General features: G+C 39.7%; 4 protein-coding genes across 5 annotated transcripts; 2 read left to right on the top strand and 2 right to left on the bottom strand.

Moving 5' to 3' along the window:
* The first annotated feature begins 760 nt into the window (after positions 1-760).
* Positions 761-7,087, top strand: LOC137731003 (uncharacterized). Its single transcript, XM_068470037.1, has 4 exons — positions 761-1,360; positions 2,980-3,215; positions 3,436-4,252; positions 4,646-7,087. The coding sequence occupies exons 2-4, from the start codon at positions 2,982-2,984 to the stop codon at positions 6,787-6,789; spliced, it is 3,195 nt and encodes a 1,064-aa protein (XP_068326138.1). The 5' UTR covers positions 761-1,360; positions 2,980-2,981; the 3' UTR covers positions 6,790-7,087.
* Positions 7,088-9,973: 2,886 nt separating this feature from the next.
* LOC137732321 (pentatricopeptide repeat-containing protein At2g03380, mitochondrial-like) lies at positions 9,974-12,659 on the top strand. The gene has a single exon (XM_068471629.1). The coding sequence runs from the start codon at positions 10,063-10,065 to the stop codon at positions 12,205-12,207; it is 2,145 nt and encodes a 714-aa protein (XP_068327730.1). The 5' UTR covers positions 9,974-10,062; the 3' UTR covers positions 12,208-12,659.
* An 886-nt stretch (positions 12,660-13,545) lies between these two features.
* LOC137732986 (putative pentatricopeptide repeat-containing protein At1g69350, mitochondrial) lies at positions 13,546-16,022 on the bottom strand. The gene has a single exon (XM_068472213.1). The coding sequence runs from the start codon at positions 15,966-15,968 to the stop codon at positions 13,626-13,628; it is 2,343 nt and encodes a 780-aa protein (XP_068328314.1). The 5' UTR covers positions 15,969-16,022; the 3' UTR covers positions 13,546-13,625.
* A 720-nt stretch (positions 16,023-16,742) lies between these two features.
* On the bottom strand, positions 16,743-20,059 carry LOC137731845 (clp protease adapter protein ClpF, chloroplastic-like). 2 transcript variants are annotated; one of them, XM_068471084.1, is made up of 9 exons: positions 19,896-20,059; positions 19,094-19,515; positions 18,923-18,982; positions 18,391-18,485; positions 18,051-18,223; positions 17,640-17,752; positions 17,356-17,401; positions 17,207-17,247; positions 16,743-17,073 (listed from the first exon to the last, which is right to left on the bottom strand). In XM_068471084.1, the coding sequence occupies exons 2-9, from the start codon at positions 19,424-19,426 to the stop codon at positions 16,918-16,920; spliced, it is 1,017 nt and encodes a 338-aa protein (XP_068327185.1). In that variant the 5' UTR covers positions 19,427-19,515; positions 19,896-20,059; the 3' UTR covers positions 16,743-16,917. The 2 variants fall into 2 exon arrangements, with proteins under 2 accessions (XP_068327185.1, XP_068327184.1); XM_068471083.1 differs by having other exon boundaries at positions 19,094-19,539; positions 19,896-20,058.
* Between the last annotated feature and the right edge of the window lie 678 nt (positions 20,060-20,737).

Raw genomic sequence — 20,737 nt, 5'->3', positions numbered from 1 at the left:
TATTTAATAATTTTAGATGTGCTAATCAAATTAATGGATGCATTTACAAACTTTTTATTTCTCGAATAATACATTTAAGGCAAATTATTTTATGAAAATCTAGCATAACCAACCGCAGATTAATGTCACCTGAGTAATTAGTTTGGTAAAACAAAAAATCATGATTAATTAAAGTGATTAACTCTCCTAATTGACCTGACACACTCATCGTGCGATTTAAGATTCAGCTCAAAAAAAGGCCACGTGGCACATGCTCCTATATTATCTGCTTTTATAACGAAGTACACAGTTTCCGAGTGTTTTCGCAAATGACAGATACACACACACACACACTCGCTAGTACAAGAAAAACAGAGGATCGGCCAATCACTGCCAAACAGCAGAAGCATCAAGAATCCCATTTTCGTAAATAAAGTGTATCCAGAAGGGCATTTGTTTCCTGTCCCTTAAGCCTCAGGAAACCTCATCCTTGCCACAGTACCAGGGGGACCCACATTTTGTCTGCTGGGATTAACCGATTAATCACTGATTAAAATGGAAAATTGCCGTGCTTTTTGTGCTAATTAGTAATTAATCAGTCTTTTTTTAACAAACCTAGGCTCAGAAAGCTGCTTTGGTGTGCCTGTGCCCCCTGCTGCTGCAGAAGTGCAGGCGTTGCATATATAAATGCATAATATATATATATATATATATATATATGTATATGTATATTTTATCTGATATGCAGTCTACCAAGACTTGTTTAATGTTATTTTTTGATATCTGTACCAAAAGCAAGGAAGGTGGAGAGAATCTAGAAATGCCCATTTCTTTTCATTTCCTGAAAAACCCATAAATAAATTATTGGGTTATAAATATTAATGGAGAGAAAAATAAATAGAGAGAGAGTGTGAGAGAAGAAAAGAAAAAGCAGAGAATAAAAAGAGACCGGATGTTGACAAATTTCATGTCACTGTTCTTAGAAGGTCGTTTGTTTGTGTGAAGATTTCTTATCTGGGATATCTCTCTCTAACAAGTAGAAGTCTTTCTCTCTCTAAAGTTCTGTGCTTTTCTTTTTTTTTTTTTTTGTTAGAGAGAGAGGGTGAGGGAGATAGAGATGGAGAGAGAGAGTGGCCCATCAGATCGAAATCTCCTTTTTCTCAACCTGATGACGATCTAAGCTTCCTGAATGGTGTTTGCAAAAGCACCCACTTTGTTGTTTCTTTGTATAATTTCAGATATACAGTTTTAGTTTTCAGCTGCTTTGCTGTTTTTTTCATAGCGTGAATTTTCCACCATGTGAAAGCTTCTGCTAAATGATTCAATCTGTTGGGGATGATGCTTTTGAGGAGGAGAGGTGAAAACGGGATGTGGGTCTGAGGTAAAATTCTTATATTTTTTTTCTGGGTAAATTGAATTTTCTGAATTCAGATAGGTTTTTTGTGGTGATTTGGTGAATTGGGTATTCAAATTGACCATCAAGTTCGGCTAAATTGTTGGGTTTTATGGCTTGAATGTTTGGGTTTATGGGTTTGTGCATTTGTTTCTTCATTGCAAATTGTCGACTTTACAAAAAAGTTTTCAGGTTCTTTTCTTTGTTGATTGGTTTGTTGGAAAATTAGATTGTGTGTGTGCGCGTCTGGGTAATTTTAGACTTAGTTACTGTGGATTCTGGGTTTCTGTAGTCTGCAATTTTTCGAGATCTGTGTAGTTAACTTTTATTGCAAAGTTCAATTCTGGATCATAATATTTCTGAATGTTCCAGTATGTTGGGCTTTTCCCCTCAAATTTCTCTGTGTATTGGTGATACTGTGAAAGCATGTCTCTATTTATTGCTTATTTTCTTTCAGCTTTTTTGGCCTTTTTGTTTCTGCTTCGAATTGCATTAGTTAAAGATACCTCTTTTGTTTTCTCAAAGCTCGCATTCATTAGGCTTGATATTGAAGGGAATGGTAAATTTAGTTTCAATTGTTGTTGGTTCATTGAGGCTTCTATTGATGGGTTGATTCCGCTTTGGTTGCATCGATACCCATTGAATGCAATGGGTTCCCAGTTCGAATATAGATGACATCCACTGATTTGGAAATCATACTAAGTGTTCACTTATGTGTGTCTTTTGTAAATTGAATGGTTTGGTATATCTTTCAATTAAGCTGTAATGTCTGCTACTTGAGGTTGTGAAACACTTTGTGCATGTGCTGTTTTGGCTCAGTTCCTTTAGTTGTCGCTGGTTTCCCTTGTATACGACAAATGTGGATTCCTGCTCTTTTATCAGCATTATGTTTTTTCTGGTCGAATAGCAGCAGCATGTTGGATTTTGTTCAAGAGATCATGCAAAATTTTCAGCTGAAGTGCATTAATGTTCATTGTTGAGGCTTTCAAGAGTGCAAAATTTTCTATATTTGGCGACATGAATTATAAATAGACTTCGGATAGTAGCTTTTATCATATTTGCGGCACTGTCAAGTTTTCAACTATAGTGTACAGGACTCGAGAGTGTCTGGAGGTCCTTTTGTGTAGCAATCACTTGCATTACTCTGACAGTTCTCGGTGAAGATGGGATTCATGTAATTTGGTTGAAGAAACATTAGGTTCTCAATTTAGCCATAGTGATAGCAAATCACGTTGCACCGTTGGCCCTTGCCCTGATTTGTGCATGAGAATTTCCTCATCTTTGTGTTCGTAGTTTGTACCAACTTAAGTGGTTAGCACTGTTGTCATTCCCTTCATCTCACCTTATTTCAGGGTGGGGTGGGAACATGGATGATTTAATAGTTCTTATGAGTTAAATCTAAGCATCTTTCTTATTCAGGCTAGTGTGTCACACTGAAACAATTTCCCTCTCTGGTCATATTGAGTGCCGGGATGCGTAGTTCTGCTAAATAGGATTCTTTAACATGTACTTGATATCATTTTCCTTCTGTTGTCCATCAGTTTCTCTGTTTGGTATGCCTTTAATTTTGACACTGAAATGTTTCTTTGTTGTTTTTCCTTTTCCAGGAATGGGAACAAAAATGCAGTGTAAAAGCTACATGCCCGGGTATTACTCAGTGAGGGATCTTAACGAGGATCCAAACAATTGTAGCTGGCCCTTATATTACGGAGATAAAACCTTGTCAAATAGGCAGTATCGCAATGGTTTCTTGCCGAGGGCCATGCCTGATGCTTTTCCAGGGTATGATAAGGATGTAGTCAAGCAGACCATGCTTAAGCATGAGGCCATATTTAAGAATCAGGTACTTACTTTCTTATCATGCAATATTTCTCAAACCTTGACAAATTCTTCGTGATTCTATCTGTTGGATATCTTTGTATATTTATTGAATTCTATATTTGGAGGACCTTAATTTGGTGTATTGACTGTTTGAACCCACACGTAGAGCCTTGTTTGCTAATGTATTATTGTACTCAATATAGTAGGAACTTGAACATTTATGGGATTTTCATGTCTTCCAGGTGATTGAACTTCACCGGCTGTACAGAATTCAAAGGGACTTGATGGATGAAATAAAATGGAAAGAACTACATAGAAACCAGATACCCATGGAGACATCATTGTTGTCAAGTCCCTTAGCATCTCAAATTACATCTGAAGATGCTCGGAAATGGCATGATTCCAGCCTTCCTTTGGTAAACTCTGTTAATGCTGGACCATCGATTCCAGGTGTTGAAGGTACCCATTCTCCATCTAGTGCCGTGAAAGGAAACAACCAAAAAATTGGTTTGTTTCCATACCAAAATGGGATTAGTTCGAAAGTTGTTGAGGTGATGGAGTCAAGACCCACAAAAGTGAGGAAAAAAATGTTTGATCTTCAACTTCCAGCTGATGTGTATGTTGATTCTGACGAAGGGGAGCAGTTCACTGATGAGAAAGCTTCTGGCACTCCTACTTGTCAGCCGAATAAAAATTGTAAAACCACACTCGAGGGTGGTGCAAAGCTCTTTTTCTGCGAAGGTGCGAAGACAGATTGCAAAGGACATGTTTCAAGATCTGATACATGTTCGAGGAGCACAAATGGTTTGGCTGACTTGAATGAGCCTATTCAAATTGAAGAAACAAATGCTTCAGAATACGCTTATCCTCTGGGCCATGACTCTTATCATGGAAAGATTCAGGGTACCGATCAGGCGGCTAAGTCTAGATTGCAGCTTTTAGGTTTGCCGAAGGAAATATCACTCAACCCTCATCATGTACGTGATAAGGTTATCCCAAACAACATATATTTGGAGAACGGAAGTGGAAAAGGGTGGTTTTCGCATGTTCTTGAAGCAGGTATACATGAAATTTGATTGAACTTTAAGTTAGTCCTTTTTGACATCTGCATTTCCTTTTATTTTAGTATTCGTATGTGCAGTTATTGTAGATTCTAGATTGTTTGAAAGAAATTGATAAAGAAATCAAAATTATAAATACGAATGTATTAGAAAACAAGAAGTTTAACCGAAATATAAAAGATGAAATAAAGGATTAATCAAACAACTTATATTAGTCTTCAGAACTGCGGGATCATCTCATTCTTTCACAATTGACCATGCACGTATTTGGTGAATCTTTAGGCACCTGTTAAGGGCTATGTTGCCATTCGGCTAGGCTTTGAGAATGCAGAATTTCTTGTTATAGATTTTTCCATTATAAAAATTAATATCAGCTCTCATTGTATTACAGGGCAAAGTAAAAGCAACCTTAAAACTGTTTCCCAATGTCTCCAAACAGAAAGGTTGCCGATATCGTCCCATCCAATGCAAGTTTCTATTAACAATGTTCACGAAACCGCTTTCTATCTGAATGATAAAAGCAAGGTGGACTTGTGGAGAGAGAGGACAGTTTGTGGTGCGGAGAATTCAGATAGAAGTCATGAAATTTCCAATAATAAGCATCAGAATATTTTTGTGACTTCTCATATGCCCAGTCCATATCATCACATTCTTCCTTCCTCGGATGTGGCCAGGTCATGGACTCACTCGGTTTCATCTTGGGAAAAGCCAGGCAATGGCGTAAGCCAAAAGCCAATATCAGTTCAAACTCACCCGTGTTTTCCTTCATCTGCTACCTTGAGCAAGAGTTCCCAGTCATCAGTTCAGAGCAATGGGATCTTTGGAGATAGGTGGTATCTTAACAGCAATTCTAGTTCTAACCATGGTTCTGGAAGTGAAGTACCATACCAAAATGGTTTTCACCATGGTTCATCTTCAGGGTCTAAGGAACTAGTTCGCTTCCCGTCTCTCAGCTGCGACTATCAGAGCAGCAGTAACGATCACAACGGAGGCCCTGAGCACTTGAGGAGTCAGGGTTCAGTGACACACTACAAGGGTTCAAGTTGCAAGGATTTGAAGTTTGCAAAGGAAGTAAACTTAAATGTGGTGCTTTCAAAGAGCTCATCCAATGAAGAAATACCCCAGCAATGTCTTAGGATCGTAGGGGGGGAACAAAAGCATGAGGACGATCTTGCAGCTTTGCCGTGGCTAAGAGCCAAGCCTGCTTTTAAGAATGAGTTTGCCAATGTAGGCAGAGTTTCAAAGACTGGTGTACAGGATTTAAATCAAACTTTTGCCGAGGACATAAAATCAGTTCCTTGCGAGAATGATGTTGAGGCCAGAAGGACTGAACTAGGTGACAGCCCGTGCAAGAGAAAACTTCTTGGGTTTCCTATTTTTGTTAAGTCCCATAACACTAAGAACGAGTCTTATTCTCTTACCTCCCCTTCTGTGGAAAATAACAAGAGAAATGGAGGACTGGATATCAACTTGCCTTGTGATCCTTCAGCTCCTGACTTGGCCACAAAGAATGTAGAAGAAATTGTAGTTGTAGACGAGAGAATAGATACGAAGGTTGCAAGTTTCAGACGTGTCATCGATTTGAACTCGTGTGTTAGTGATGATGAAGAATCTTTGAAACCTTCTGCTCCAGCCACCAGTGTGAAGATCACAGTAGAAATAGATTTGGAAGCCCCAATTGTACCCGGGACTGATGAAAGTGTCATTCTTGTGGAAGCGTCTCCTGAAAAGCAGAAAGCAATGCCTTTAGCATCGCCACAACACCCAGCTGAACCTCCTCAAGAGGAACTTGTGAGAGTAGCAGCGGAGGCAATAGTTGCCATCTCATCATCTGGTCCTGACAATCATACTGATGAATCCTCTTGCAGTCCACCGGAAGCTTCTTCAATCGACCCCCTTCTGTGGTTTGTGGAGATAGCTTCCACTTGTGGGAATGATCTTGAGAGCAAGTTTGACATCGTTGTGAGAGACAAAGATGGTGATGATGATGATGATGAATCTTTATCAGACGCGTTTGATTACTTTGAATTCGTGACTTTGAAACTGAGAGAGACCAAGGAAGAAGATTACATGCCTAAGCCTCTGGTTCCAGAAAACTTGAACCTGGAAGAAACAGGAAACACATTACTACCAAATCCTCCCAGAAGAGGCCAGTCAAGGAGAGGGAGGCAGCGGAGGGACTTCCAAAGGGATATCCTTCCCGGTCTGGCTTCCTTGTCAAGGCACGAGGTGACAGAAGATCTCCAGACATTTGGAGGATTAATGCGGGCAATGGGCCATTCATGGCAGACGGGACTAACCAGGAGAAACTCAACAAGAAACGGTTGTGGTAGGGGCAGGCGACGAGCAGTGGTGAATCCCTCTCCTCCTGTGGAAACTATCCCAGCTTGCAGTCCACTGGTACAGCAGCTTAATAATACAGAAATGGGACTGGAAGATAGAAGCCTAACCGGTTGGGGTAAGACAACCAGAAGGCCTCGTAGGCAAAGATGCGCGGCAGGTAATAATCTCCCATCATCCGTCCCTTTAACCTAAACAATGGGAAGAGGGTTTTAACTTGTTGAGTTTCCATAGAGAAAAAATAGGGTGGTGGTTTCTGTGGCTGCAGGGGTTTGAGGTTGCCATGGGGATTGACTGCCCTCTGTACATTTCTTAGCCCAAAGTTTGGGTTGGTTTGATTTTTCTGTCTTTGGGTGGTACCATCTTTGTATTTTTCATAAATAATGTTGCATAAATTTATTCCCGGATAGATACCACTCCTCTTTTATTTGCTCGTACATTGCTTCTCTTCTGGGAATTGAGATGTGAATTTATCGCTTATTTCAGATGTAAATATTCTTCTTTTGATTTATGTTTATTCAACTGATCCAAACTTCGAAGTTCGAAGGAGATTCAAACTAGGGTGTAGAGGCAGGAACACATTTTTTCTAGCCAACTCAGCTATACTCCGGTCTACAATATGTTTCCTAGATTGACCCCCAGGTTTTATTTTTATTTTTATACAACGATATAAGTGGGTGAGGTTTGAACTAAGTTACATAATGAGCTAACAAATAATCTTTATTATCAAATTCACTATTTATGAAAGGTGAACTTTAAAACTTACCACTTACGAGAGTAAAGAAAAATACTAAAAAGCTGTAATGTTAGAAGGGGCGGAAATTTGATATGTGATTTTTTTGGTAATGTTGTTGCCGCATGAGCACGTAAAACAAGAGAACAAGTTTACACGTGGCCACATGATGTGCCTTGTTTGTTTGCGAACCAGGAAAGCGGTTTTGGTTCATTCTCTAACTTTTTGCAGAAATTAGGCAAGGTTTTTGGCCAAACATGTCCCACCAATAAGCTTCCTTTAATTTTCAATTTGCATTGACAAAGCTAAGATTAACAAATTAAAATATTATGTACCCAAAAGCATGAAAAATGAAGGACAAAAGAGGGCCAACTAACAAGAAGCTCTAAATGGAATTTGCCGTGGTCGACGCAATCTTTGCCAACCTATTACTTTACCTAATCTCCACCTTCTCATATCTTCGTCCTTTTATTAGTAAAAAAATTGGTCAAAACTTTAGTAGTGTTGTACGACCACATTATTTATAAAATAAATAAATACCAGATTTGTTGTGCATTTTTGGTTTAATTGATCTTACGCAACCTATTCAGTGGAAGATTACGACATTAATCAAAGATTTTGATATTTAATTTATTTATTCACAACGAATAGAAGATTGACATTAATAGATGGTAAAAAGTTAGTGTAATGAATTACTATCATTGGCTCCTGTATAGTAGTATTATTCTTTACTGGTAAATGATAAATTTTATGTTTGAATCGTGTTGATGGCGTGTTCAAACCAATTTAACTCCCCCTCCTTAACGTAAATATCTAGTTGTATTGGAAAAAAACTTATTATTCTTGTATAGAAAAGTTAAGCCCACTAAAAGCAATTCCACCCCTAAAGACTTTGGGCCAGCATTCAATGCATTTATCTACTCAGTGAACAGTGATAGACCCCAATGAACAGTAATAGACCAAGAGCATCTCCACCCCTAAAAAAGAAAAAGCCTAGTCAATCTTATTAAAATATTATTATTTATTATAAAATAATAAAAATAATAATTTTATTATAAAAAAAAAAAAATAAGTCAGGAACCTTTCCACTAAAACCCTTTATACTCTCCCTCTACATCCCCAACCGGTTATTTCTCTCTCTATTTTCTCTCCCCCTCTCTCTTTTCCAGCTCACTCCCGTGAGCTCTCATTCTCCTTCCTCTTCAAAACCTTCAACAAATCAAACACAAAATATTATTTTGTAATCCCTGGAGCTCAAGGAACGTAACCATGGCCTTGCATGCAGCATCGGTGCATGGTGCAAGGTCCTACCATTGAAGCCGAAAGCTTGAGCTCTCAATCTCTAACCCAGGTGATGTTTCTATCACTGTATTGTGTTCTTAAGCTTTAAATCATGTTGTGTTGCAATTTTTGTGGTTAATTTGAGGGCTTAATTCGCTGCATGTGATTCTGACAAAGGAAAACAGACAACTCCGACGAGTTCAAGGTCCAATCTCGGTGAAATCTCTTGCATTTCACCTGGGTAAGTTCTCAATCCTATTCTTATGGTTTCTAACATATAAATCGTGTTGGAAACCTTTGTGTTGATGCAAACATGCTGTTGGTGCATTTTTTTTTCAGATTTTCCGTTGAACTCGGGTCATCACTTTCAGGCCATTTGCCTTTTCCCTCTGTGGCTCATTCCATCCCTGATGTTAGCATGGCGTCATACGGGCCCGTCCCAAGGTCTGTCAATTTTGGGCTGGCATGGAGACCAACTTGGGCCGGGTGCCAGGCAATCCCGTGGGCTGGGGAGACTTCCTTAGGTGCTGGGCCATTTTTTTGGTTGTGTGCCGGCCTATCCCACCCCCGGTGGAAGTGCTCTAACAATCTCCCCGTATCAAACCCTAGCTCACTCTCTTCTCTCTCTATTTTAAAAAACATATACAGAGAAAGAGAGAGAGACACACACACATGCATGTGCTGCATGCATGACTTGCTAAAACCCAACCTAGGATTTTCCTTGTGCCCGTAACACAAATGGTATACCACGTGTTATTATATAAGTGGTGAAAATTTTTATTTTTTATGTTATTAATTTTTTAACACAAGAATCTCACAATTTGTATAAAAAGTACCACCCCTTGTCTTAGGCATATTGAAAAGTTTATCGTCATCATGACTACTATTGGAAAACAACACTACAAAAATAAAACAGGAGAATGTAATTCAATTTGAAGTATTTTTATTCTAAGGCAAAAAAATAAAAAAAAACTATTAATGTAGTTGACGATGGGACAAAAAGGTGGGAGATAAAAGTGGAGTGTTTGAAGGGGGTACGCGCCCCAACGCAAGTTGGGTTTGTTACCTTTTTTTTAATCTTTTTATTTGTCTTTTGTTCTTATTATTAAATAAAGTTAGTGGATGATTTTTGATTAAAATGTAAAGATTTGAAGTCATTTTCATTAGTTTTTTTATTAAATAATAGATGTCCTATTATTGCTTTGTTTTTTAACCAAAAAATAAAAATAGAAATAAAAAATAACAAAAATAAAACGGACCTTAAGCTTCAGAACCGGCCCACAATTTTTGGGCTGACCAATTTCTCAAGGCCCATAAAATAACGCAAAACAAAAGGTCAGGACGCGCCAAAACAAGAACCGGATGGGTGGTTTAGCGGCATCAGCGGCCATAAATCAACCGCTTTTCAAACACTGAAAAAATTTCCGACAAGTTAAAAAACAAAAGGAAATTTGATGAGGACGGCGGTGAAGAAATTCGTCTCCCCCTTACATCTGCAAATACCCAATACGCCCTTACGTCAGGGTCGGACTCTGACGCATGCCATCTACCAATCACCACCGTTGGAGCCACCCGACCTTTCTCAAACCATAGCGTCGACGCACGCGGTGTTTTCGAACCCGTGTTTTAATCTTCTCGTTTTGTGCAGGAACATCGATTCCCTGAAGAAAGTCCACAGCTTGCTCGTCCTACACGGCCTCGCCGACGATCTCCTTTGCCGAACAAAATTGATCAGTTTATATGGGTCATTTGGGTACATCAAGTGTGCCCGGTATCTGTTCGATAAAATGCCAAGCCCAGATTTTTATTCGTGGAAAGTGATGCTGAGGTGGTACTTTATGCACAATTTGTATGAAGAGGTTATAGGGTTTTATAATCGTATGAGAATGTGCGTAAGAGAGCATGACAACGTTGTTTTCTCGATTGTGTTGAAGGCGTGTAGTGAGTTGCGAGATTTTGATGAAGGGAGGAAGGTGCACTGCCGGATTGTTAAGGTGGCAAGTCCTGATAGTTTCGTGTTGACGGGTTTGGTGGATGTGTATGCGAAGTGTGGATGGATTGAGTGTTCTCAGGTGGTTTTTGAAGGGATTGTTGATAGAAATGTGGTTTGTTGGACTTCAATGATAGTTGGGTATGTGCAAAATGATTGTCCGGAAGATGGGTTGGTCTTGTTTAATAGGATGAGAGAGGGGTTGGTTGAAGGGAATCAGTTCACGTTAGGAAGCGTACTTACGGCGTGTACAAAGTTAAGATCTTTGCTTCAAGGAAAGTGGATTCATGGACATTTGATTAAGAATGGTATTGAACTTAACTCTTTTCTGGTGACATCCCTTCTGGACTTGTATGTCAAGTGCGGGGACATTGGAGATGCTCGTTCCATATTTGATGAGTTTTGTGGGACCGATCTTGTTTCATGGACAGCAATGATTGTAGGGTACACTCAATGTGGGTATCCCGACGAGGCTTTGGAGTTGTTTACGGATAGGAAATGGGTTGGTCTCTTGCCCAATTCTATAACTACTGCAAGTGTGCTTTCTTCTTGTGCACAGTCAGATAATTTGAATTTGGGAAGGTCAATCCACGGTCTTGGGATAAAACTTGGGTTGGAGGAACCTACTGTGAGAAATGCTCTGGTGGACATGTATGCAAAATGCCATATGATTGGTGATGCTCGTTATATCTTTGAAACAATCTCCGACAAGAATGTGATTGCTTGGAATTCAATTATTTCCGGGTATTCCCAAAACGGGTCTGCACATGAAGCCCTGCAACTGTTTCATCAAATGAGATCAGAATCATTCTCACATGATGCGTTCACATTGGCAAGTGTCCTCTCAGCTTGCGCTTCCCTTGGTTTTCTTCCAGTTGGTTCATCGCTTCATGCTCACTCCATAAAGGATGGCCTATTAACTGCAAATATCTATGTTGGCACTGCACTTTTAAACTTCTACGCCAAGTGCGGGGATGCTGAATCTGCTCGTCTAGTTTTTGATGCAATGGGAGAGAAGAACACTATCACATGGAGTGCAATGATTGGCGGTTATGGAATTCAGGGTGACAGTACAGGTTCCGTTGCACTTTTCAGTGATATGTTGAAGAATCATCTGGAGCCCAACGAAGTAATCTTCACGACCTTATTGTCAGCTTGTAGCCATACGGGAATGATTGCAGAAGGGTGGAGGTATTTCAATTCACTCTGCAAAGACTATAACTTCAAGCCCTCAATGAAGCATTACGCGTGTATGGTCGATCTATTGGCTCGTGCTGGTAAACTTGAAGAGGCCCTGGAATTCATTGAGAGAATGCCGATTCAGCCAGATGTTAGTTTGTTTGGGGCTTTTCTCCACGGATGTGGACTCTATTCGAGGTTTGATCTTGGCGGAGTGGCGATAAGAAGAATGCTAGAGCTGAATCCTGGTGAAGCTTGCTATTATGTGCTAATGTGTAACCTTTATGCTTCAGATGGTCGATGGAGCCAGGTTAATCAGGTTAGAGAGCTAATGAAGCAAAGAGGATTGAGCAAGTCCCTTGCATATAGCCAAGTAGAGATGGATATCAGAAATCACATTGCACCTGTTAGGTTGGCATGTCTTGCTTAGGATATAAAGAGTCGATTTTCGAGTGAGGAGATGTAGCAATGCCAAGAGTCAAATTGCAGCGGCGCCCTGCACCCTGTTGATTACCAGTTCTTGCACAGGAACTGCACCCAAGATCTGGATGAATGGATACAAAATTTGAAGCCCCAAGAGTAAGGCACTTTCTGCAACTTCAGCATACTGTTGGTCTGAAGGTAACATTCACGGGCATGCTTCTTCAAAAGCTAATGAAGAAACATGGCATTCTGTACGGCTACCCTGGATGACTTAACAGCATTCGATTAAGAGATCATCCGTGACGATCGTTGATGCAAGACTTGGAAGGCACAATGTACAAGGCGGCCTGCGGGTTGAGTGAACAGATTTGTACTTGGATGTGAATAGTGGTGCACCAAAAATGAAAGAAATAATGGGAAAATTCAAAATTAATCGAATGTGTGTGTTACAATTATTGTCATTTGACAGAATAAATTGGTAAAATTACAACCCTTTGGGTGTTGACCTCCAAAAATACAATGAACAAACTCAAATCTCTTACCTGCCTGTGATTTTAGTCTTTAGACACACTTCAAGAACGAGTAGAACGCACAAGGCAGGCGTTCCTTAGAAATTCAAGTGCCAATTCTGAATGATCTGCCGGCTTCATGGGCGGATCCATATGAGGACACGGGAGGTCCCGGGACCCTCCGGAAGTCCGAAGAAACACTTGCGATCGACCTTCGGGATCCTTTAACAATTTGGGCAGGTGCAGCGGAGAGGCTTATTGCCTCCATGGATGTGCATGCAGCAGTGCTTATAACGAAGAAGAAGAGGTTTCTAATTTTCGTTTTAATCCTCCAAATTGTTGCAACCTCCCAACTTTAAACTCAAGTTACCCCATCCCTTAGCACCATTTGCTGTTCCACCACCTCTAGCTGCCTAATTTTATTTCTTCCAAATTCATTTAAGTTTTTTAATCTTAGAGTCTCAACTCTCAATTGTAATATATATGTTACATTAACAAATTTCATCTTTGTAGATTCATTACGGTTATCCACCCCTTCTAGGGGCTTGGAAGACTCACAGAGGCATTTCAGCTTTCTCCTGGCCACAGTCAAGCAGACTCACCAGTTTGAAGCCTCGAACCCGAGACGTCCCTGTTTTTTGTATTTTGAGAGCCGAAATCCGCACCCTTACCATTGGGCCACTTGATGTGGTTGATTAATTTTGATTATTCAATGAACCAAATTCAATAAAAAATAGTGATATGGAACCAAACTAGTTTTTTTATTTTTATTTTTTTTTGAAACTTTTATCGTGGGACCCCGCGATCTTGAAATCCTAGATCCGCCACTGGCCGGCTTCACATTCCGACTTGTATATAATTCTTCAAGAGAATATAATAGTGTCAGGATTCAACACATCAAATTCTACGTTATCCTTTATTCACGAGTGAGAGACTGAAATTTTTCCAAGAAACTGTAAACCTCCTTCATTTGGGGAAGAGGGGTATCTCCAGCTCCAAATCTGTGAACTTGCTTATCGAGCTCAATTATACTGTATCCGGGGACCTTCCTTAGACCGATACCTTTCATCATTAGTCTCACATTTCCAAATTCATCCCAGTTCCCCCCTTCAGCGTATATGTTAGAAAATAAGGTGTAGTATCCAGTGTCATCTGTGCTGATATCTAAAACGTCTCTTTTAATGCTTTCGATCATGTCCATCCTCTGGTGGATTCGACATCCATTAAGCAAAGCGCCCCATATGCTGGCATCTACAGGGGTTGGCATTGATTTGATAGTCTCATATGCTCCGTTGAGATCACCAGCTCGACTTAGAAGGTCAACTATACAAGCAAAATGTTCAGCAGTAGGCTCAATGCCGAAATCCCTCATTGATCTGAAATAGAACCTTCCCTTTTCGACAGCTCCTGCGTGACTGCAAGCTGAAAGAATATTCATGAAAATGATCTCATTTGGTTGCACTCCCGTTTCCACCATCTGATCAAAGAGTGATGTGGCAGCATTACTCCGGCCATGCATACCATAACCAGCAATCATGACACTCCATGACACAACGCTTCTCTCTTCCATCATATCGAAGACTCCCTGAGCTGACCGCAGGTCACCACACTTGGCATACATGTCAGTTAGAGCTGTATCAGTAAACAAATCTTTCCTGATGCCCAAAGTTATGAGCTTGTGGTGAACCCATTTCCCCTTTTCCAGATAACCTAATTCGGAACAAGCTTGAATAATACTTAATATAGTGACTTCATTGATCTCATGACAGTTCAAGAACATTTCATCAAAAAGACTGATCGCCATGACAGGGTTACCATTTTGAGAAAATCCGGAAATCATAGCGTTCCATGTTACAATACCAAGGTGTTTAACCTTGTCGAATATCATGTATGCTGAATCTACAAACCCACATTTTGAGTACATGTCAATAAGTGAATTTAACACAAACTCATCCAAATAGCCTCTTTTGATTATATGACCATGTATCTGATGTCCAAGCTCTAAAGACCCGACCTTTCCACACACCGAGAGAGCACTTGACATGCTGAATGAATCTGGCATTAGTCCTTGGGTCTGCATCTGCATAAAGAGTACCAATGCCTCTCTCAACAAACCTTTCTGACAATAGCCTGAAATGATTGTGTTCCATGAAACAACATTTCTCCCTCCCATTGTATTAATAACTTTCTGGCAATAGCTTAGTCCCCCAATTTCAGAGTACAATTCGAACAATGCAGATCCTAAAAAATCAAGGTCAGGGTCTACACTATTCCTAATAGCAAAGCAATGAACAGAACTCCCTTCTCTGTGCAAGCCTAACCTAATACAGGACCGCAGAACACACATCAAGGTTACCGAATTCGGTTCCACCTTCGACTCTTGCATCTCAACAAAAGCGTCCAGCGCTTCCGAAAAAGAACCAGTTTGATTGTAACAGGATATCATTGCGGTCCAAGATGCAGTGTCCCAATGACTAACACTACCAAAGATCGTTTTTGCACTTTGCAAGTCACCACATTTACTGTACATTGAAATGAGAGAATTATCCAAAGGCCCATCAGTCTTAATTCCCCTTCTAACAACATGGCCATGTACTGACCTTGCTTCTCTCAACAATGCCAACTCCCCACAAGCCTCAGCCACACAAAGCATTGTAACCGAATCCAGTTCAACACCTTCAAAAACCATCCAACGGAACAAATCCAACCCTTCACTTGCCTCCCCATTCTCCACAGAGCACGAAATAATCGAACTCCACGACACCACATCCCTCACCGGCATTGCGTCAAACACCTTCCGGGCATCACCTAAGCTACCCAGTTCCCCATACAAACCAAGCAACGAGGTCTCGACCACCGCATCGGAGTCAAACCCAGATTTGATTATCCTCCCATGCACCTTCCCGCCAACACCCAGACCACCAAACCCCGAACAAGCTCTCAAAACAGAAGGAAATATAAACCTGTTCATCCAGTTTTCACGGTGCAACATTTCGTGATAGAGCAGAATGGCTTCTTGGAAGCAGTGATTCCACACGAAGCACTTCATGAGCACGCCGCACATGAAAGAATCTGGGTTGGGGAAGGTTTTGAAGACGTCGGTGGAAGATTGGAGGGAACCCATTTGGGCGTAGGATTCTATGAGCTTGGTGGAGGCCTGTGGGTCTCTGTGGAGACCCGAGACGACAAGGTGGGCGTGGAGTTGGGTGAGTGTTCGTAGGACGGTGCAGGACCTGAACAATGGCATGTACAGGGTCATGGCAAAGCAATGACATGGGAGATGGATGAGTCAAAGACGAAGAGTGAGATTCTGTCTCTCGTCTCTCTGTCTCTGTCTCTCTCTGTGTCACTGAACTTTTGGTCAAATAGTGGCGGCAAAACCCGGCAAAAGATTAAGAGATTGGGCTGGTGGGAACCAGATCCATTAAAACTGAGCCATCTAATCAAATTAATCCACGCCGTTGAAATTTGATTCAACAGTTACAATTATTATAACTTTAGAGATCCTCTGTTTGTAGTTATTAGATCAAATTTTAACGGTCCGAATTAATTAATTAGGTGGCTCAGTTTTGGTGGATCAGGAGAAGATCCGGTTCCAAGCTGGTGGACTTTAAATCCATGTAGCTAGCTCGAGATTTCACCTTCTCCCTTGTATATTCTAGGTGTAGGGCCAGTTGGAAAATGCTTTTTATGTTCAAAGGTGCTTCAATTGGAAGCACATCGAGATGTTAAATAAAAATATAAGTGCTTTTTCGAAAATTAGCACATAACAAATGCTTTTGCAGAAAGCATTTTAAATCTATTTTTTAAACTTAAAAAAACTTCTGACCTTTTTTAGCTAGACATGCTTAACATGCCCGTATTTCGTTTCTAATATCGGTCCAATCCGGCCAAATAGTGCTCCTGAATGCAATAAAGGAGCACTAACTATGATTTATGTACAGCTTATTGTGCATTTTGTACCCCAAGTACTGTTTTTGATTAAGAGTTTGTACCCGTTCCCGTTCTATTTGTGCATATTCCTTAGTTTAAATTCAAATGTTAAAAGTAGCACTATGAAAATTATGACAAAACGCCGTCGTATAAGGCAGAATAAAATTTCAGACAAACAGATAAGAGACTTGTTTAGATAAAGAAGGAAAGAATATATTGATGGGCAGTACGTGAATCAGCATCTTATAATACAAGGGTCTGTTGCCGGGATTTCACTAAGCATCACTTCCTTCCCCCTCGTCTTGTGGATCGTAGGGGATTTCATGTCGTGGCCGATTGTACTTCTCTCGCAATTGCTTGATGGGGATGAAATCTCCAGCTGCATCCATCCCATAGAACAGAAAGGAAATGTAGGGATGATCAAATCGATCCTGCACAAGGTTAACGAAACAGACTGGTTTGGCAGGGAATTTTTTTATGTTCTTCAAGGACAAATACAACTCAACAAGAGGAAACAAAACATCAGCGATGAAACGAAACAAAAAGAGGGAGACTTCTACTCACCAAGTCTGGTTCTTCAGGGGCTAACAGATTCTCCTCAGAAACTGCAAAAAGACAGGCGGATTAAGTGCCTAAAATGCAGATATATAGACAACGCGTGAGGAGAAGACTTAAATCTGAGAAGGTTTTGGGTCAAAAAGTTTGAGTATTACCATATGCCACCAGAAGGTTGGGGTCCGCATGTACATCAACCAAAATCTGAGGAAAGATGATGTGGATATCATTCAAAATCATATTGCATTGCATGCAATGCTTACTCACCCACACAGCAAGAGTATGATAGAAACGGGGATAGAAATCAAAGCAATCAATCAGAAGCAAACCATGCATATATCATTACTGTTGTTATTGCTGATATTCCAATTCATTTTAATAGATCGTATCAGAAGCATATGTGAGTGCATAGTCATGAAGGGCTTTAAAATAGGTTTCAAACCTGATAAAATGGCTGATTAGAACCGCGTGTCAACTTTTCAACCTGTGCAGTTTTCATCCATGTACTTGATTCAGAACACACCGGATCCATCCCACAAACCACGGCGCGATAGCCTGAAAAAATAACATAAGATTTGTATAACAGAAGAAAGCACGAAAGGAAATGAAGCAATGAAACACATAAAATCCAGTTTTACTTTTTCACGCTGCTACTTGTTAAACAGATTCTACAAGGTTTTTGTAGTGAAAATTTCATTGAAATTGCTCCAGATTTATAAAATACAACTACCCAAATATGCACCCAACATGACTACACAATCAAGAAGCATACTTTTTCAGACTACTGGACACCACAGCTTACATAAAAAATAATTTGGAAGACAAATCTCAGCAAAAAACACAGAATACATACCAAAAATTTTATGCCTCACTCTCTGTCCCAAACGAAATGAATAATTTGCATTTTCATGTGCTAAAGCTTTGGCGGATGCAGCCAGTGACTCTGCCTCCAGTTTAGAAATTGTATCTCGTAGCTTGGCTGCCACTGCATAATTCTCACTCTCAATTGCATTCTGCAGGTCTGCACTGTAAGGAAAGACAAAGAAGCAGTATACTTTAATGAATAGTTGACCGCATATGCCAAAATCATCGAAGGGTCAAAAGGAAGTAGAAAGAAGAAACATATAAATTCCACCATTTGTACTGAATTAAACTCTTAATTAGATAGAATATGGAAAACTTTGGGGAATTACCGTAAGCGAATGATACTTATCGCCTTATCTTGAGCTTCACTCTTTGGGGACAAACCCCTTTTTGCCTCCTGCTGCTTAATAACCTCAGCTTCAACCTTCCAAGAAGAGCACTTATTAGGAACGCCGCAATTATTTCTTTCTCCATTCACCAGGAAGCTTACACGTGTTGATATGGGACACACCAAAAGACTACATCCCAACATTCCTTTTCAAAGACCAAAAAAGCAGCTAACATAGATCTTGTTTACAGCACTTTTTGGTTTTTGTAATGTTACTAAACTTTAAGTTTCATCATAATGGTTCATAGAAAAGCTAGGCACACTAAACCTGCATTAACAATTGCTACTGTTTCTCTAGATATTGCTAAGAAAGTCTACAGAAGATTAAAAGGCCTTCTTTCATATTCTTTGCCTTCTGTAATTTGGAGCTCAAAATTTGTTAGATTACAAGAAAAAAAGAAAAAAAAGATATTATAAGCAAGCCTTGCCCACCTGGTTAGCATATCACTTATATTCGGGATGAGAGATCTAACCTCAGTCAGCTTGTTTCTTAGTTGTTGTGCAACATCATACTGTTCCGTGTTCAAAGCATACTGCCAATGCATCCCAAGAATCAAATGCTTGTTAGACTAACAAAATTGAGAGAAATCCACACTAGTTAAACCTAATACGAAATGAAAGCTATAAGAGAAGAACCATCGAACCTGTACTCGAGTTGCCAGGTCCAGCTGAAAAAAGAATATCAAAATATCTTCATTAGCACTCTCGCTCTGCTCCGAGCTTGCATTCAACCCCTGATCACCCCCTTTAAACAGCCAACCAGCTTCCACCCTCATATTCCTTTGTCTTACCACATCGGTGTTACCTCTTAAGAATAAGCTTTGACGGCACAGATGCCAGATACCACACCTTTCGACACCAGTACTCATCCGGGTTTTGCTCATTAGTTTGAAATGCCTCCTCCACGAAGGCATTGATCTACATAACCCACCATTGCAAGACGCAGTCAGAGCACTCAGTGACAGACCTTGCACCATTTTGTTCTACTGATCAAACTCGATACCCTTCACAGAATACTACGCTTCCTCAGTTGTTCTTCCACACTTGTGTATAGAAATATCAGCATCTATACATATACAGTAAGTCCACACTGCATTTGAATTCATGCAGATATCCATTTTTGAAACATGCAACCAAAACAAAAACATTAAATTCGAACCGGGTCCCGGAAACCCCACTTCAACAAAAAATCATTCAAGCAAACATTCCTGATATGTACAAAAACAAGTGCAAGACATCAACTTCCAGGTGTGAAAAAATGGAAAAGTAAAATAATCACATAAACCCAGTGGAAATTCACATAAACCCAGTTGAAAACTCGTATCAAAATCCCATCTTTCTAAATTATCCCATTAAATACTCATTAATTGTGTTCTAAATTTTAGCGGAGCAATCCTATTCCAATAAGCAAACAAAATAGATTAGCCTGAGTATTTATTTGCTCACCGGAGAGTGGCCGGAGAAAGCAGAGAAGAAGCAAACTCTGGCTGCCTGGTTTTTGGGTTCGCCTTCGTCTTCAAGATTTTTATGAGAATTAAGTTGCAGAAAATGTAGAAAATAGTGTGTGGAACCGGAACGGTTTCAAGCTGAGTCGCACTGGGATTTATCGGGTGCGCCGTGGATTAGCATATTACTGTGTTTCTCTCGAAAGTTATCTGACAAGTGTAACCAATAGATTTGGAGAACAGAAGGAGAAATATCTATATATTTTTTTCAAAGAGAATTATTATTAGCACTTCAAAAATCTCATTTGACGCTTCAATTTTTTTATAATTAAAAATAAAAATATATTTATGAGGAGTGTAGAATGATATTTTTGGAATGTTAATAACAATTTCCTTCTTAAATTAAACTATTGTTATTTTACTGTACTACTTTTTAATTTTGTATTTTTTTTTGTTTTAAAATGGAAGGAGAGAGGAAGAGAGGGAGAGGGAGAGGGAACGTGGGACTTTTTATTTTTTAATTTTTGATTAGAGATATGTTAGAATCATGTGAACTTTAATGAAAAACCACATTTTTACACTAAAAAGTCAATCATGGTACTTATCATTAAAACTCAAAGGTTTTAAACTCTTTTCATTAGTTTTCACTAGAATTATAGGTAGGTGAGGCTTTAAAAAAATAGCAAAATTTTGATTGTGTGGAATTACGTTACTACCCACATTTCTTATCTATGTTTAGTTTTAATTAGATGGTTAGAATGATAATTTCATGAGCTTTTAGTGGTTCTATTATATTAATATGGAGTTTAGATTAACCAACTCCTTATTTCCAACTTTTTTGGG

The sequence above is a fragment of the Pyrus communis genome, chromosome 4 (genome assembly GCF_963583255.1).
Source record: "Pyrus communis chromosome 4, drPyrComm1.1, whole genome shotgun sequence".
Lineage (NCBI taxonomy): Eukaryota > Viridiplantae > Streptophyta > Magnoliopsida > Rosales > Rosaceae > Pyrus > Pyrus communis.
This window is presented reverse-complemented; position numbering and strand designations above follow the sequence as displayed.

What these genes read in the sequence shown, in the direction of transcription:
- LOC137732321 (XM_068471629.1), top strand. Translation starts at nt 10,063, where the DNA reads ATGAGGACGGCGGTGAAGAAATTCGTCTCCCCCTTACATCTGCAAATA.
- LOC137732986 (XM_068472213.1), bottom strand. Translation starts at nt 15,968, where the DNA reads ATGACCCTGTACATGCCATTGTTCAGGTCCTGCACCGTCCTACGAACA.
- LOC137731003 (XM_068470037.1), top strand. Translation starts at nt 2,982, where the DNA reads ATGGGAACAAAAATGCAGTGTAAAAGCTACATGCCCGGGTATTACTCA. An exon ending in AGGCCATATTTAAGAATCAG is followed by an intron (nt 3,216 to 3,435) that starts GTACTTACTTTC and finishes CATGTCTTCCAG; the next exon opens with GTGATTGAACTTCACCGGCT. An exon ending in TTCGCATGTTCTTGAAGCAG is followed by an intron (nt 4,253 to 4,645) that starts GTATACATGAAA and finishes ATTGTATTACAG; the next exon opens with GGCAAAGTAAAAGCAACCTT.
- LOC137731845 (XM_068471084.1), bottom strand. Translation starts at nt 19,426, where the DNA reads ATGGTGCAAGGTCTGTCACTGAGTGCTCTGACTGCGTCTTGCAATGGT. An exon ending in AGTGAGGCATAAAATTTTTG is followed by an intron (nt 17,753 to 18,050) that starts GTATGTATTCTG and finishes TTATTTTTTCAG; the next exon opens with GCTATCGCGCCGTGGTTTGT. An exon ending in CTAATCAGCCATTTTATCAG is followed by an intron (nt 17,402 to 17,639) that starts GTTTGAAACCTA and finishes ATCTTTCCTCAG; the next exon opens with ATTTTGGTTGATGTACATGC.